This window comes from Aquila chrysaetos, chromosome 6 (genome assembly GCF_900496995.4).
Source record: "Aquila chrysaetos chrysaetos chromosome 6, bAquChr1.4, whole genome shotgun sequence".
In the NCBI taxonomy this organism is placed as follows: Eukaryota; Metazoa; Chordata; class Aves; order Accipitriformes; family Accipitridae; genus Aquila; species Aquila chrysaetos.
The window spans coordinates 19457473-19474093 of record NC_044009.1 but is presented as its reverse complement, the minus strand read 5'-3'; the positions used below and the strand labels follow the sequence as shown (position 1 = coordinate 19474093).

Below are 16621 nucleotides of genomic sequence, written 5' to 3'. Positions count from 1 at the left end.
CACTAGCTCTCAGGGAGAGTGGGCTGGTGAGCTCCCTCTTGAGCGGCAGCAAGCACTTCCTTCTGAATTTTCACTCCAACGCCCACCCAAACAGTGATCTTCAGGCGAGTTGCTTGCACACATATTCTTCATTGTTAAGAGACACTCTATATTCATAAGATCAAGAGCAAGATTTTAAAGGTTTTGAAAGAAGGGAGCATACTGTGTCAAGATAATTAATAGGTCAGATCTGAGCAGCTGTTAGTGGTGAGGTATGGCTGTGTTGGTGGACGGCAGCGTGGTTTCTGGCAGCTTTGTCAAGGGCAGGGTGTCTGGAGCTGTTGAGCGGAGACGCAGGAGAAATCTCTTTTCTCTCATCAGAGCTGGGTCTGAGCTGGGATTTATCATCACAGTTCTTCATTACAAGTAAGTAGGAAGCCTGCTTAAGGACTTCATCCTCATAAGTTGCTGTGGGACCTCAATTCCTGCTAGATGCTACTAGAGAGGAAGGAATGTACCAGAAAACCTGCTAAAGCAATTTTGCACTTTCAGAGGGAGCAACACCGTTACCACCCCATTCCTCCTGACTTTGCAGAGGGACCTTCGAACCGTTCCTGCAAACGTTCCTGGGCTGAGGAAGCTCCCTTTTACCCCAAAAGAGCAGCAGTTGCTGACTCTGTGAAGACTGCAGATAAGTAACATAAACCGTCCCTAGGCTCACCCACAGGATTCAGATTCCCACCCCTAGTCAATCACTGAAGCTCTTCCACTCAACTCTGGGCGTCCTCTACCTTTGCTCCACAGGTTGATACTCTCTGGGCCTTTATTTTTATTTCAAATAAGAATTGCCACACCAAGTCTCTATCAAGCAGAGCAGAAGAGCTTTGTTAAGTGAGTTCCCAATGCTATGCTCTGCAGCATATTTTTGGGAAAGCTGCCAAAAAGGTAAAGGGAGTGGGGGGGACACACTTCCAAAAGGGGTTGAAAAAGGTTAAGGACATACATTTGACCCAAGAATCCCTTTCCTCCTTTATAAATCCTCTGATAATGTGATGTGTAAAGAGACACTACCTCAATATCAGCAAGAGCTTTCAGCTGCAAATTTGACTGACTTCAGTGGTATTAAAAGATTAAACTATTATGTAAGTCAATTCTCCTTAACCACTGTTTCCAATGAGATAGGTGTCAAAATAGCTTCTGCTGCACATCATTCACCATCTCATCCCTTATTTGATGAAATATATGTGTATATATGTGTATTTTCAGGACCTCCCTTGGTCCAGTGATGACTGTACGCTAGGTATTGACAATGTAAATGAGCCAATATTTTCTTATATGGGCATAATCTATCAGTTATTCTTTCCATAAGCTCCAACATTACACGCTGTACAACAGTGAAAATGCTAACATGAGAATTTACAGGCTGTGGGCCTCTACTTTGCTTGCCTGAAATCACCTAGAAAGTCTCATTGATTCAGACAAAGACTGACAGAATTATCAGCCCTGCTGATTGTTAAGTGCCTGACAGTCAATTTTTGGATGTAAGAATCCTATTTTTTGCCTCAATTTTTATCTAATTTCTCCAAAGTGGCTTGCAGGAACTTATGTCTGGAAAGAATTTGCTGGGCACTCTAGGCAGTACTTCATATAATCCTCATCAAGGGCACTAATGGATTTATTCGTTTGTCAGCGGCACTACTCCACATGTTCAGTTGTGTAACAGAAGATCCACACTAGCCCAGGTGGGAGCTGGGGACCAGTGAGGCCTGCCCAGAGAAGAATCTGGCTGCATTGTTTTCATCACTTGCAGAGTCAGGTCCTGCAACTAGGCAGGCTGTTTTGGCTTTTGAATTTCAGCCTTCACCGAAATATTTTCCTGAGAAGCCTAATGGAGCACATTCTGCTTCTAAAAACTGAAGAAAAGGCATATAGCTAAACCAGAAATTAAAAAGAATACAAAAATATATTTGAAATAATTCTTCCACTCCTTCTTAACAGAGGATGGGAACAGCCATAGATACTAAGGAATTTAGACAAGATAGCTTTAAATAATTTATTTAACATTTCAGAAGATAATCCATCAGGAAAAGCAAGATCACTGAGTGGGTGGTCAGTCGCATTGGATAACTTTTCAGGATCCATTTTCTTAACCCAGCAAAATAGCTCATCGTCTTGGCACCTCCCTGCCATCCACAGAAAGGTTGGAGAGCAAGTGTTCAACTGGGAGACTCTTCTAGTAAGCAAGATGATAAGCTGTTTCAGTCTACACAAAGTAGCGTCTGGCCTCAATGCATTTAAAAATAATCTGTTTTGACTAGTATATCTTATATGATAGGCTATCATGTCATGTTCTGGCACTAACAAAAGATGGGAACAATATGAAATGCCATGTTAGGCTAAAGATGCAAAAAATGTTGCAGAAATGCAAAAGATGTTGGCTTCATCAAAGTGACATTTTCTATCAGAAAATGCTTCAAGAAAAATGTTTCTGAATACAGTTGATCTGGAGGGTGAGGATGTATTTCTTTTTACAATAAAAAGGAGAACCATTTTGAGAAATGTGGCGGGAATTATGTTTGTCCAGATAGGAGAGACTGACCCAGTCGGTCCAATTTTTATCTTTAGGCTTTACAGCTTCTGTCTCAAATTCCAGCTATCACAAAAAGGCACAAATCTGTCTTTTTTGTGCAAATAAAACTTGCACACATAGTTGTAAATAACAATGCAGCAAGTCTAATGTTTGAAGAGGAGCTACTTAATTCAACGTTACTGAAACCTGACTAACTTTGAATTTGGTCTCTGTCATCGCTTTATGAACACTAATCTGCTGTGCTTGGAAAAAAGTGGGTAACTTTGTATTTAAGCTTTGCTCTCTGTAGGCATAAGGTTGGTGGGGTAGCGGGGCTCCTTAGTTTAGTGATACTATAATCTGATTAGTGCAGATTGCCTCCAGTACTGAATTTATAAATTATCCAAGATTATAATAAGGGGGGAAGTCTTAATTTATTTCATTTAGTTTTATTTTTTTAAACTTTGTACAGTTCTTATTTGATTCATAATTTAAACTTTTTTTTTATTCATATCCTCTCTTTTTAGAAATGATTTATAGTTCTTGTTTTATAGTGATGTAAACCCTGTAATGCATTCATGACAGTATCTCATCGATGGCTGGATTGCTGAAAAGTGCTCACATCCTTCAGGAATGAGAGCAATTAGTTTTAACACGAAGGAACTTTTAAGGCATATCTTGGTGTTTGGGTCTCTATTTTGAATCTGAAAAAATGTTTTGTGTAATGAGAAAAATAACCTGTTTTGAGGCAGGGGAGTTATTTTGGGTGAATTCAAAATGTGCTGCAAGAGGAGGGGAACTTATTTTCTGACGTAAATGATGCTTTCATTGTGGTCTGTCATTCAAACGACCAAAATGGCAGATCAAACTAAATACAAGGGGTTTTTCCCTCTCTTCCTTTATGTTCAATCCCTAACTCTTTTAGAGGAGTCATCAGTCAAAATGAGGGACTACAGACAATTCGTGTCTAAGTTTTGTGGTTTCTTCCAAGCCAGATGACAAGGGTTCCCGTATGAAGTGTTTATCCTATGAACTGCTAGCAAAGCTTGGGCCATCTCATTTTTGATTCAGTAAAGCATTTTTCGTCATAACATTACACTTAGAGGTGTAATTACAAGTTCTGCAGGATCCTAGATTTACTTAAACTATGCCTTTTAAAGAAAAGACCTTTTTAAAGAAAACACAGTTTCTACCCACATGATTGCAGGAGGAGGAAAAGTCTTTCCTCTTTTTACCAGCCCTACAGCCTACACACAGAGAGAGCATCTGCAAGTCTGGGAGAGGTCCTGGTCCTCTTTTCAAGTCCTGGCAGATTAGTCTGTCCTGAAAGTAACAATTTCCCTCACCATCCTGAAGCGTGCCTTTAAAAAAAAGAAACCAAATGGTATCCTACCGTTTTAGCAACACTGCTGGCCCATCTGAGAGAGGAGGGATTCTCACACTGGTTGGTGGTGGCGCATGGACATCGCAGTGATATCTTGGTACCTGCGAAGGAACGATCAGAGATACACATGCAAACACACACACACACACACACAGAGCAGTCTCCTGTTCTTCAGAAAGGAAGCAAACTTCCTCTTGATAATGGAAGATTTGGAGGAAATGGCATAATATTTTCCACAATAGAAAAAATGTGTATTAATAAGGATCCCATATTTCTTGCTGCAGTTTCCTGGACAGAAATATATTTGTATGTGGACCATAGCAGCGGTCCAGCACACCCAGAAAACATCGGGCATGGTGCGTAGATGATCACTACATGGGTATGGAGTCTAACAAGTCCCGAGCACATTGGGATCTGTCTGTGTGCACTGGGCAAGTCCTTTGATAGCTGACACACATCACACACACACGTTTTTTCTGTTCTGGGAAGATTTCCAGGTGGAAAAAAGGAACATACTTGAAGTCCTGGTGAGATGATAACTCTCTATGTATATATTTCACATGCTGGTAGCCAGTGTCTCACCTAGAGGGTAATAGGTAACCAAAAATGTTTAGCACCAGACCAAATGGACCTTCTGCTCCCACCTCTTTCCAGTAGCAGAAATTCCTGGGCAAGGTCTCAGAGGAGGTTATACCATGTCTATAACGTGCCTTCTGTCAGCCCATCCTGTGCTGTCCCAGAGACCGCTGTCAGCCCCAAGCCCAGGAATCGTCACTGCACCATGATGCCCGCTTCTGCACTGCGTTGTCATTAACAGCCTTCATGGCAGCCTTGCACAGATATCCCAATGTAAGCAGGGAACCAGGAGAGGCAGACAGCTTTGTCTTCAACATATGTGCATTTAAAAAGGTGCAATAATGGTCCATAGTGCAGAGGTTCTGAAAGTCCTGACAATGAAAGAGAAGTTAATGCTGTCTACAGGGATGTAGAGGTTGCCCTGTCATTCTCGTTTGCTGGGAGCTTGTCCTCGCCTGTTTTAGCATAAGGACAATATAACCAACTTTATTAGTGCAAGTTGTTAGAGACTCTTAAAACTCTCCTTGGACAGCAGTGACAGGAAAGAAATTCATTATGAAAATCTGAATCTTGGATCTGCTGCACACACTTTTCCCAAAGGTGGGATAATACCTAAGCATACCTACTGCTGGCATGACTGGCTTGGAGGCAGAAAACAAATTGCAATTGTTTCATAACACTTGGGGACTTCCTTTGGAAGATACAAATGCTTCAACTTATTTGTGTGCAAACTACATTTCCTCAGACATCTATCATGAGATTTTCTTCTTCTGTTTTTAATTAATTGTGGCTAGATGATACCTATCACAGAAGAAGGATTTTTACCATTTGAGATATCATAAGTATTGATTAAATGGAAGAATTTGCCAAAACTACCCGGTTAATTAATACCTCAGTGGCCTACAATATTCATGTGAGTTTATTGCAAGTAACGCTCTGCATTTCAGCCCATGATGTAAATGTTGAGCACATACCTGTTTCAAAACTAAATGAAGCCTCCATTTTCCTGGCTACATGGAGGGAAGTATCTTCCAGGATTTGCAGTCTCAGTGACTGTTTAACAGCTGCACAAGCAGGCACAGAAAGTCAGACTAGTTCAGAGGTACCCGTGCTGTGGGACGGGGAGGAGGCCAGCGGGCTCTGGGGCACAGGCATGCAGCACTGATGATAAACTTCAGCTCTGGACTCCTGCTCCTCTACTTCAGCCATAAAATTGTCTTTCTGAATATGTTCTATTGAATGACCAAATATATTGTAATGTTGTATTACATGCAAATATCCAGAGCCTTTCTCCTAGCCTTGCCTGGGTGTGAGGAGACAGTTCGTAGAGGATAACAGAAATGATCAGGCATTTTTCATGTGCTATTCTGTAATCAGTTTTTGAATACTCAAATTATTTTTCCTGGTGTCTCATTTGCTGTAACTTGACAGGAATTAGATATGCAAAAGAATGACAGAAAACCTTGCAAAGCTTTGCATCTACATTGGCCTACCTGTTTCAAGGTGCAAACCCTTGCTCTTGCTTCCCATAAACAACATCTTTCACGTCTTGTTCTTCTGATTTTCCTTTCTTTTATACGTTGAGTTCTATCCATCATTCCACCTTATCCTGCATTGTCAGGTTAATGTTCCCTTCACCTGTGTTCACAGAGAATGCAAATAAACTGGAAGAAAGTGCAAGAGGGATCTACATCCCTTGTCCAGAGCATTACAATGGCTTCTGCATGCATGGCAAGTGTGAGCACTCCACTAACATGCTGGAACCGTCTTGCAGGTAACCCTTCTCCTACCAAGGAGGAAAGGCTAAACACATGAAAATATTGACTTGCAAAACCACTTAATCTAGATAAACTATAGAAAATAATGGTAACCATGGCCCTTTGTGCTACAAAACCCATTAGACTTAAATTATTCAACAAAGTCCTCATTTTATGTGGCAAAAGTGTATTGAGTTACGCACAATGCTAATTGATTGTAAAAACATTCAGTAACCTTCAGTTATATTTAGATACATCTTACAAAGCACTTCAGAAAGTGCCCAGGCAGCCGCTAGGTAGCCTCCTCAGGAGGAGGAGGAGGAGAGGAGCGCCGCCAGGGATATGTCCCTGCTCTGGCAGGAGTGACGCTTGTGGGGCAGCGAGCTGGGGCAAAGGTGGCTCCTTCATGCAGGAGGTGGCTTTGGAGGAGGTTAAGGCAGGGAGGAGGAGTAACAGTGAAAGCACACAGTTTTGCAGCAAATGCCTCCCTGCAGAGGTGGGGATATTACTTCTGAAGTCCAACCAGAGGCCTGCTGGCAAAGAAAAGGACTATTACGCATGAAGCACCATTTTTCCTGGGACATTGGACTGGGAGAGAAAAGATACGGACCAGACTTCTCCCCCAGGGCAGATCCTTAAGCCAGCTTCTCCCAGCTCCCACAAACAGCCAGGGCACGTTTTGCTCTTTGCAGCTGCTGCGTTTTAGGTTCTCCGTTCAGCTGGAAAATGTCCTTTCCTCAAGCTGCTGGCTGCTGGGGGAATGCAGGAGAGGGAAAAGGTGGAAGCTCAAGGCTTAACCCCTCAGGGTTAATGCGCCACTAACACTTCTGAGAGGAGCCCAAGCAATCTGGCTCGGTCCCTTATGGTTGCTGCTGCCATTGACCTGGATTTTTGCATTTTCTTGCTTGGGCTTTTTAGGGGAATCAGGGCAAGAGCTAAAATGGGAAAACCACTGCTTGTTCCCCAAAATCACAGAGGGGAGATGTCAGGCTGCAGGATGGGAACCGGTGAGCAGCGCAGCAGGCGGTATTAGGGTGGATGGTTGCAGCATCAACAGAAGGTTTTTTATAGCAACCAGACAAAATGTAAATGATGTATCCACTTGCAGGAACATCTAATCACATTTCATATGGAGCTTAGATGATTGCTTATCACCTCCTTAGGGGTAATCTGCATAAGGAGCCACAGCTAGATGGCTTTCACCCTCCCCCACCTCCCCAAAGAAAGGAAGAAATCTAAAATATGTTGTGCAAGGAACTAAATGGATTCTCATCACAACGTGCAAGTAGTTCCACTTGATGCTAGATAAGTCCCAGCCCCCTGGGCACCTCCTGGCACTATTGCAGTGTCGTCCACTCTCACAGACCTTGGTGATGCTGAGGTCCTGAAGTCTTCCCTCTGAGAGGTCAAGGAGGCACCAGTGCTCTCTCTGAGGAGCCCATCCTGCAAAAAACCACATCAGCTTATGCTTAGGCCACTGATATTTTGTTTTTCAGATATGATTTCTTCAGCATTCTTTGAAAGCAGCAGGTATAACCGGAAAAAATATTTTTTGTTTCAGATGTGATGCCGGCTATACTGGACAACACTGTGAAAAAAAGGACTACAGCGTTTTATATGTGGTTCCAGGTCCAGTAAGGTTTCAGTATGTCTTAATAGCAGCTGTGATTGGAACCATTCAGATTGCTATCATCTGTGTTGTAGTCCTCTGTATTACAAGGTCAGTATCTCTGGTACTTTGCAATAGAAAAAGAAAAGACTTTTGTTTTTCCTGCTTTGTCCGCTGATTATACAGATTTCTGCAGTGACACTACTGATAACAAACGCTGTTTAATTCACTAACAAACAGAAGATATCGTCTGGTCCAGCCAGGCAGTGCTGCTTCATTATTATGACTGAAGTTTTACTTCCATCTTAATCAAACTTAGGTAGCAACACTGCCTACAGCAAGTGAAGCTTCCTATTTTGTATTCAGATGCTTGGACAAATATTGTTCATATAAATAAGGGGAATATAAATACAGCAGCTGGATCAACACTTAATAAAACTAATCATATCTCCATCTGGTTTCCTCAAGGGCCCATTCCCTTAGTCCTAATCAGGCAGAGCATACAAACTTTTAAGCCTGTTTGCAATCCCGTTGATTAAATGATTTCATTAGGCTTGTATACATGTTCAAAGGTACCGCACATGTTTAAGGTCTTCACTAGATGGTGGCACACCAAGCCATATATGATTTTTATTTTTTTTCTTGAATGAGGAGGAAAGGGTTATTTGAATGGAAACAACAGCCCCAGGGTAGTTCAGAACGAGAGGGGTAAATGCAGTCCTTCCCCTCCTACACGTGCTGCTCTACCTCCCCACTGAACTGTGTTACTGTCTCTGGGAGGGCTTGGGGTAAATTCTGAACTTCAGACGTCTTTGGGCTTCTCTCAGAAATCATGAGGTTAAATTAATTCAGCTAGCAGCACTGATAAATCACTCTTTTAGAAATAAGTTTCTTTTTAAAATACAAAAAAAATAAAAGCCAGGTATCATACCTCTGCAGAAAATGAAATCTCTAATATATTTCAGTCCCTATCTTGCACTACCTGGCTGGAAGACAAGTGTAGCATTTGTTCCTGGAAAAGACAAAGAAAAAAAAAATCATAAACCCTTCTCTGGCCTAAAGGCATAACACAAAACCATCTGATGAAAGGTAGTTGCTTTTTTGGCCAAGCTGAGTCCATCAACTCAATGGTAGATGCCGAATGAGGCCACAGATTATGGTGGTATTCACAGAAGTAATTCAAACAACCAAAAATGTAGTGTGTAGTAAGAAAAAGAAGATGGTGTAGTAACTGATAATGGAACAAATGCTCTGTATCATTTTGTCAAGTGACTCTAGATTTGTCACCTTGATGCAGTAACGCAGAGTACTTTATAATGAAGAATGAAGGCAGTGTGCTCTGAGTGATCTGGTACTGTAATGCAAATTACCCATCACACTGTTTTCATACATAGATGGTACCTTTTCCCGCACACTTTGTAACCAAGTTAATTTATGATCTTTTGACTTTTTTCTGTAATGCATGTAATTACTACAGAGCATCCTCCATCCCAACATAATGATTCGAGATACATTTGCAAAAGTGTACTCTTAAGTGGCCTAAGAGAATTCTACATGACAAGAGAGCATTGTGGCAGCATATGCATAAGTAATTGAGTTTTTGAAGTCATCTGCTTTGGAGAACCTGACTGTGCTGGTTTGAACTCCACACCCTGAACCTTGAAAGCGCTAAAACCACCCTACCAGGATCCTGGGAGAAAGAAGGGAAACTTCACTCACTCAGAGGCCGCTGCAGCCAAATTCTTTGCCACTCGTTTCAGTGCAGCTTGACCTAATTAATTTACCAAACGAGTTTGGTGCACTGTGTCCAAACCCTGCCTTTGAGTCACATAAGACTATCACTGTAAATCTTTTAGCTATCGTTACTGTTGTTGCTCTTAAAATCATACCTGTGCAGTGGTGCAAATCTACAGGGTGTCCTCCATCGCTGGAAGGCTCTGAGCAATTCCTGGGCACTTTTAGGGCCACTGTTGCAGGGACACTTTAATCTGACTAAATGAGCTGTGCTGCTGACAGGGGCGGTCTGCCCTTGGCCCTTCCCCTGGCTCCTGGGCACTTGGTCCTGCCAATGCTCTTGTGCCACTATTAGCATTTCTGTAGCCACAAAACGAACCTGGTCAGGGGACAGATTCGGCTGAAAACTCAACCGACAAAACCAATGATTTGGTTTTAAGCAAATGGCTCGATTCCTCGATGAGGTTGGCCACCTGGCTACTCATCGCAAGTGCCAGCAATGGGAATAAGCAGCTGGGGTGGAGGACTAGGGGACCAGAGGCCAAGAGGTGCAGAGGGAAGGGGGTGGAGCAGTGAGGCACAGTCCCTGCGCCCAAGGACTTTTAGCTTAGAGGTAAAGCAAAAGAGAAGCAATGATAAAAGTGAAGGAGGATGGTAAATAATATAGGTATGGCCTAGTGTCATAATGATTCTCAGCAGTTTTCTTTACAGCTTTGCATTTTTAGTGCTTCCCTAATGTTTAGTCACAGCAGCTTATTTATGTGAAGAAATAACTTGATTAAAAATGAATGCATAATGTGTTTTACCTGCTATGAATCACATTGTGAGTAACTCAAGCTTGCGAGCAAGCTTCAATGGAGGGAGGGCAAGCAGCCTGTGCTCCAGTACCTAGTTTACATTGATGTAACTGCTGTGTTCATAAATGAAGGCATCCCACACACAGAGCTCTACAAAGAACTTTTGATTAAAGACTTAAGGACCAAGTAAAAGCTGTCACTCAATTTTAGCAGATGATTAAGTCTAAAAAGCTAGTTAAATGCCAATGCCCCTCTTAGGAAACCCAGCCGCACTTCAGACACAGGCTACATGTAAATGCAATAGCATTGCATTTAAACAGTCGTGGTGTCAGTACTTGGTCCTGGGGCCTTCCCAGGCTTCCATCAATTGGCAGCGTAGTGGATTATGCAATTAAAACATGGGCATTTTTGGTTAAAAGATGCTTTTTCATCATCTTCATTGGAGTAATCTCTACATTTGAATTGACTTCTCTCGACCCTGGACTAAGCGACTGTATACATACTGCCAGTGTCGGTTTTGGGAAAGCACCTGTGAGATGCTCATCTCCTTGCTTCCAGCTGAAGCAGTCGGTATCCACCATTCTCCAGGAATGCACAGCTGCATCCCCTGGGATCGCTGACCATCCTGGTCATCCCCCAGCCACCTGGTACCTCCATGTTTCTTAGAAAACCAGTCGGGTTGTGCCCACTGGGGCTTCCCAATCCTGGTTCCCAAACCCTGCTTTGCATGGCTGAGCACTGGGGCAAAGCAGGGCTGTGCCTTCTGGTGTGAATCCTCATCCTCTGGGACTCAGGAGGAACCCCTGGTAGCTCGGTCATACCGTGTGGCTGCCAGCTGCTGCAGCAGGATTTAGCAGTGCTGTCTCTCAGCGTGTCGAGGTGTCGGTGCTGTCTCCCATGGAGCGCTGCGAGGTCCTGCTGTGCCATCTCCGGCTGAATGGGCAGGAGAGGCTGCTTGGGGACAGTCGGGGCTGGGAGGCTGTCAGCGTGCACATGACATGCGGCTCAGTGAATCAGCCCTGTGTTTGCTAACAACGGCTCCCTGACTCACTCAGAAAGTTTGATCGCCTTTTTAGGAACACACAGTGAATAATGAGTTTGTCATGAAATCACAGACCAGCTAAAGTCTGCATTAGTTTCATAATGAAAGCTCTGCCGTGACCTCCAAGAGCGCTGGAGACGCAGGCTTATTTTTCCTGGAGTAATGGTAGCAGCCTACTTTACTGCTTCCAAGAAAGGAACAAGGCAAAATATAGCACGCAGCCATACAGTTTCTCATGAGGGGGTGGTCCTTTTGGCTTAAAAGTGAGGCAAGTCAGGACAATCTGACCCATATTTTGTTAGACACTTATGTAATTGTATTTCAGGGTTTTGAAATGCTTCATAAGTCCTTATGCTCTTGGTTAGCCTTTCAGTTGACATCACAAAGCTATAGCATCACTCCCATTCAACAGGGGGGGAAAAATGGCCTTTTTGATTTTAAGGGGCCAGTAAAAATTTATTTCACTCTATTTTGCTGTTAGTTATTTGACATAGAGCTGAAGGCAAGTGCTTTGAGCTCTCAGTGCACTGAGAGGGTGGGCTTTCTCCAGTGCATAACCCATAGGGTTTCACAAGGTGCCGCTAAAAGCCTTCCTGTAACAGAAAAACAAGTTAGCCGGATACAGAGGGAATTTTTTTCTGTGTCAGTATGGTCTGGAGTATTGTGGGGCTTTCTGCCATGCCACTCCAAGAGGGTGTTTCAGTCTTTCTTGTGTGGCTGCCCACACAGAGGGCAGAATGAGGTGCACCCGGGCTAAAAACTACTGAGCTTCAGCTGAAGAAAGAGAACAAAGGCACGGCCGAATTAGGAATAGCTTGTTCCTCCTCCTGTGCAAAATGTTAACTAGATCACCCTGGGTAAAGGACCATTTTTATGGCTGGTTGTTTTCCTGTAGCTCCCCATTTTCTACTGGTAGCACAACTGCAAAAAGTGCGAGCATTTTTAGTGGGTGTTGGTGAGCCTGCTGTGGTTCTGCTTGCCCGACAGTTTCTGCCGTTACCCCCTTGGCTTTCAGCTGCTTAGAACTTCCTGCGGCCTCCACCTGGGGCTAAACTTCTCCATGCTTTCTGTCTAAGGGTGCCTTTCCATGGGAGGAAACCAGAAACACGCCATTATCTTTGCATTAGCGGGGAAACGCTCCGTAGCATCCCCATAGCTGACACTGCTGCAGGTAAAAGGTTGAAGCGTGCCCTTGCTGAGGAGCACCGTGAGGTCCTGAGGCAGAAGAGATTTGCTTTTGCAGCCATCCAAAGGAAAATAAGATTTTGGTCTTTCCAGTGCGATTGCTTTCCACACTAAGCCAAGCAGCCGTGTGAGGAGCGTAGCGCCGTGCAGGCACCCGTAAGTAAAGTAGCTGCTCGCTAATGAGCTGAGCATGGAGCATTTCCATGGAGACTAATAGGGACTGCGGACGCTTAGCTCCTCGGAAAGGCAGCCCCCGCATCCACTTGGTAAATACTTCATAGACCTGGGACGCCGAGCAGGTGAGCGTGAGACCATCCTAAATCCTCCTCCTGTGCCTCGCTGAAAATAAATCCGTTGTTTGAAGATGAGAGATGCTGTGGAGTTGGGGCTGTCGCAGCGCAGCAGAGTCGCCACTGCTCACCAGTAAGGAGCAGGAATCTTAAAATTTCCCTTGCCATATTTTTGTTTACAGTATGTTTTGTGGGGTTTGGGGGGGGGGGGGGGGTTGTGGTACCATTGCCATTAGCCAGCCCACTTCATTTCACTGAAGAGGAAACGCACTGAGGGCCAGAGGATGCCCCTCTCGCCTTCACGTCCCCTGCTGCCCGTGCCACCTCTCGAGCAGACGCGTTGTTAAGAGCCATGTATTCTCATAACTCTCTTTTCCAGGAAATGCCCCAGGAGCAACAGAATCCACAGACAGAAGCAAAACACAGGGCACTACAGTTCAGACAACACAACAAGAGCATCGACAAGGTTAATTTAAAGAGCGCATGTTTCCACAATGGCAAAACTAACTGCAGAGAGCTTGGACTACAAAATACAGTATTATAGACAAAAGATTAAGACAAGATCTACACATGTTGCCTTGCATTTGTGGTAATCTACACCAATGAGAACATGTACTACAGCTATATTTGATTATGTATGGATATATTTGAAATAGTATACATTGTCTTGATGTTTTTCTGTAATGTAAATAAACTATTTATATCACACAATATAGTTTTTTCTTTTTCATGTATTTGTTATATATAATAAATACTCAGTGATGAGAAAAAAATTGCCTTTCTTAAATTTGCTGTATCTCATAGCTGTGTATAGTCTTGGGATATTGTATATGGACACTAACAAATCTCTTCTTTTTTTTTTTCTTTTTCCAGTTCTAGTGGCAATTTTGAGTCTACTGAACTCAGTAGTAGGGTTTTGAGTTGGTCCAAGATCAGCGACAATTATGGATGTGGGAAAGGTGAAGAATAATTTAACCTACATTGAGGAGGGATAAAATATTTCAGATCCGGAGTCAACTACATTTCATCAGCCTTCTTCTCCCATACCATCTATCTTTACTCTCCCATAGCTTAGGAAGTCTTTGCCTTCTAAATTAAATCCTAACCGAAGGGGAAATGGAAATTCTCGGTAACCGCGATGAGAGTGTCGGGGGTAATATCTTGAGTTGGGAGGGAATTAGGTGGCTGTCAAGGTGAACCCTACGAGAACGCTTTGCAGAAGCTCCAACTCTGGTCACTGGAGTGAGTGAAAATTGCTTCTTACTGTTGATTGAAAATTATTAGGTTAAAAAAGTTAATAACTTAATAACAGCTGAAATGCCAGCACCATTTGTACCTCATGAACATGCTGATATAATTTATTTTTTCAAAAAGAAGGTGAAAACCTCTCAGAAAATACCTTATGAATAACTTTATGGGTGACCCTACTCCATTAAATGGAATGAACTCAAATGTTGGCTATACCTCAGGAAAATAAGGGCATGTGTTTTGTCACATCCACATGATGGACAAGATGCAAAGTTATTTCCACGGTAGCTGAAACTCTCCAAAACACATTCATTCGAGAAGCTGATATTACTCTAGTTTGGGCTCTGAATCTTGAAGACGACAGAGCGAGACTGAAGGGCAGAGTGCAGTAACTTCACTCCTGCTGGATAACATCCGCTCCGCTAATTGACTGCCGGAGTACTAGTCACACTAAATAACATAACCGAGCTCAAAAAACCTTGCAACAGTATTCGTTATCGTGCTGCTCCTGTCCAAAGAGACTTTGCCTAGGCAGAAAGTACCCATGACGAGAGTTAGGAGTAGTTCGCGCTGTCATCACCACGTAAGAAATTACACTTGGGTGGGAATCGGATCTGGGGTTACCTGGGATGATGTCTCACGAGCGTGTTTCCATTTCCTGCTTCAGCATCGGTCTGACCACTCACAACAGTCACCGCCAACCCCACCGGTGACAGTCCACCCGATCTGGCCTTCAGACACGGGTGAAGCGATACTTCTACTCTAACATGGCTTTTGGTCTCCCCCCACCCCCTCCAGCCTGCTTTAAAGTGAATCCATTGCATGATGTTCACACGGTCTCAGTTTTTGTCTTGTTCTGGGTTTCTTGGCTTTTTAAAGGTAATAAAAGGCGATTGGCAAGAGATGCTTCCAGGCACCTGGTCTGTGCTGATTGATGGGAGTGGGAGTGCGGTGCTTTCGCAGGCAGCGGGCCTCCGTGGCTGCGTGAGACGACGGCGCGTGGCGGCAGCTCTCCGGCGCTGGGCTGCCGGCCCTGCCGGCACCGTCTGCTTCCCGGAGCCGTGGGCTGCGGCGAGGCAGAGGGAGCGGGGGGCTGCGCCGCCGCTCCCTGCTCCTCAGCCCTCGCCCCCAGCTCTCCGACCGACGAGGCCTGTTTTCGGACCAGAAGAGTGACGGTGCGGGCTAGGAGCGCGCGGCGAGCAGGCGTGAGCCTGGCCCGCTGGACCACAGGAACGCTTCCCTGCTCAAACCCGCCGTAAAGCGCTCCTCTTCGTCCTGGCCCTTGCTGGTTTTGTCTCCCACGCGCAGGCTCGGCAGGGGTGGCGCGACACGGAGGGGAACCCAGGCACAACCGCGCTGGGCTGTACAGGTTCGGTGGCGCACGATCCCTTCTAGGGAGACTTTGCAAGCTCTGATAATTAAACTGATACCTAAGTGGCGTTATAACACCCCTCTTCAGAGCCCTCCATCAGCTAACCCCGACGCAGCGATGGCAGCGAGCGCCTCCGAGGAGCACTTCAGCATGAGCTCGAGGATTAGGTTGGAGGTGGCAAACGTAGCCCTACCCTGCAACCCCACCCTGCCGCGCTTTGTGCTTTCCGAGTGAGGTGTTGGAGTCTAACAAGCGTCAAAACCGCAGATTTTTGAGCCAAATCCAAATGTCAGTCCCCCCCACTGGGACTATCAGATCTAGATTGTTTATTTCAGTCACTTACAGTAGCTACAAAAATCAAATGTTAACACATACACACTGCCATGTAGCTATAGCAATAAACCTAATTAAAAAAGGCAAGGCTTGGCTTGGCCTGGCCTAAAATAGCATAGCATCACTTAGAAGTAAAAATAGGAGTTCAGCACACTATCTCTAAACTTCCCAAAGTTATTTGCCTTGCTTTTACCATGCAATGTCACATTTAATGCCTAAACAGTCTGCGTTTGCGAGGGGTTATTAGCTGCATCCCCAGCCGCAGTGTCTGTCACAGAGCCTTCACACCTCCGAAAACAAGGCTCATATTTTTAAGTACCTGCTGCAGTCCAGAGGGCAGAGAGGGAAAAGTGATTTTGGTTTTAATGTACAGAGGGCAGCTCCCACCAAACGTTAGACCTCTTTGGGCCTTTCAGACTTTTAACCTTCAAGATGCTGGTATGGGCACACAGTCTGAAAATAATAGTGTCTTGGGGCTGTGTGTACAGGAGTGGAGATTTCTGCAGAAAACATTTGCAGAATTTGTATCAAAGACAGCAGCAAATTTGGAGACGGGGGCTTGGGGTTGCTTTTTCATTTTCTGAAGGGACTGGAAAGTACATTTGTTAAAGCCATACACTGGCCAGAACTCGAGATGTGAAAAATCTTTGTGCAGTTTAACTTCACAAACTGAAGGGAGGTGGGCTGGCCACATAAGGACCCGGCTGGGTGAAGCCACGGCCATGGGGATAGTGCCACGCGCGGAG

At 44.4% G+C, this 16621-nt stretch overlaps 1 protein-coding gene and 1 long non-coding RNA gene across 2 annotated transcripts in view; one reads left to right on the top strand and one right to left on the bottom strand.

The window, feature by feature from the left end:
- Positions 1-15072, top strand: part of TMEFF2 (transmembrane protein with EGF like and two follistatin like domains 2) — a 132929-nt gene extending 117857 nt beyond the window's left edge. The window contains exons 8-11 of the mRNA XM_030016905.2: positions 6159-6282; positions 7827-7985; positions 13302-13388; positions 13796-15072. Of these exons, the coding sequence (XP_029872765.1) occupies positions 6159-6282; positions 7827-7985; positions 13302-13388; positions 13796-13892 (467 nt within the window). The 3' untranslated portion in view covers positions 13893-15072. The remainder of the gene's footprint in view (positions 1-6158; positions 6283-7826; positions 7986-13301; positions 13389-13795) is intronic.
- On the bottom strand, positions 2097-6160 carry LOC115342545. Its single transcript, XR_003923814.2, has 3 exons — positions 6002-6160; positions 3942-4033; positions 2097-2212 (listed from the first exon to the last, which is right to left on the bottom strand). It is a non-coding gene; the product is annotated as an uncharacterized LOC115342545 (long non-coding RNA).
- Positions 15073-16621: the final 1549 nt, after the last annotated feature.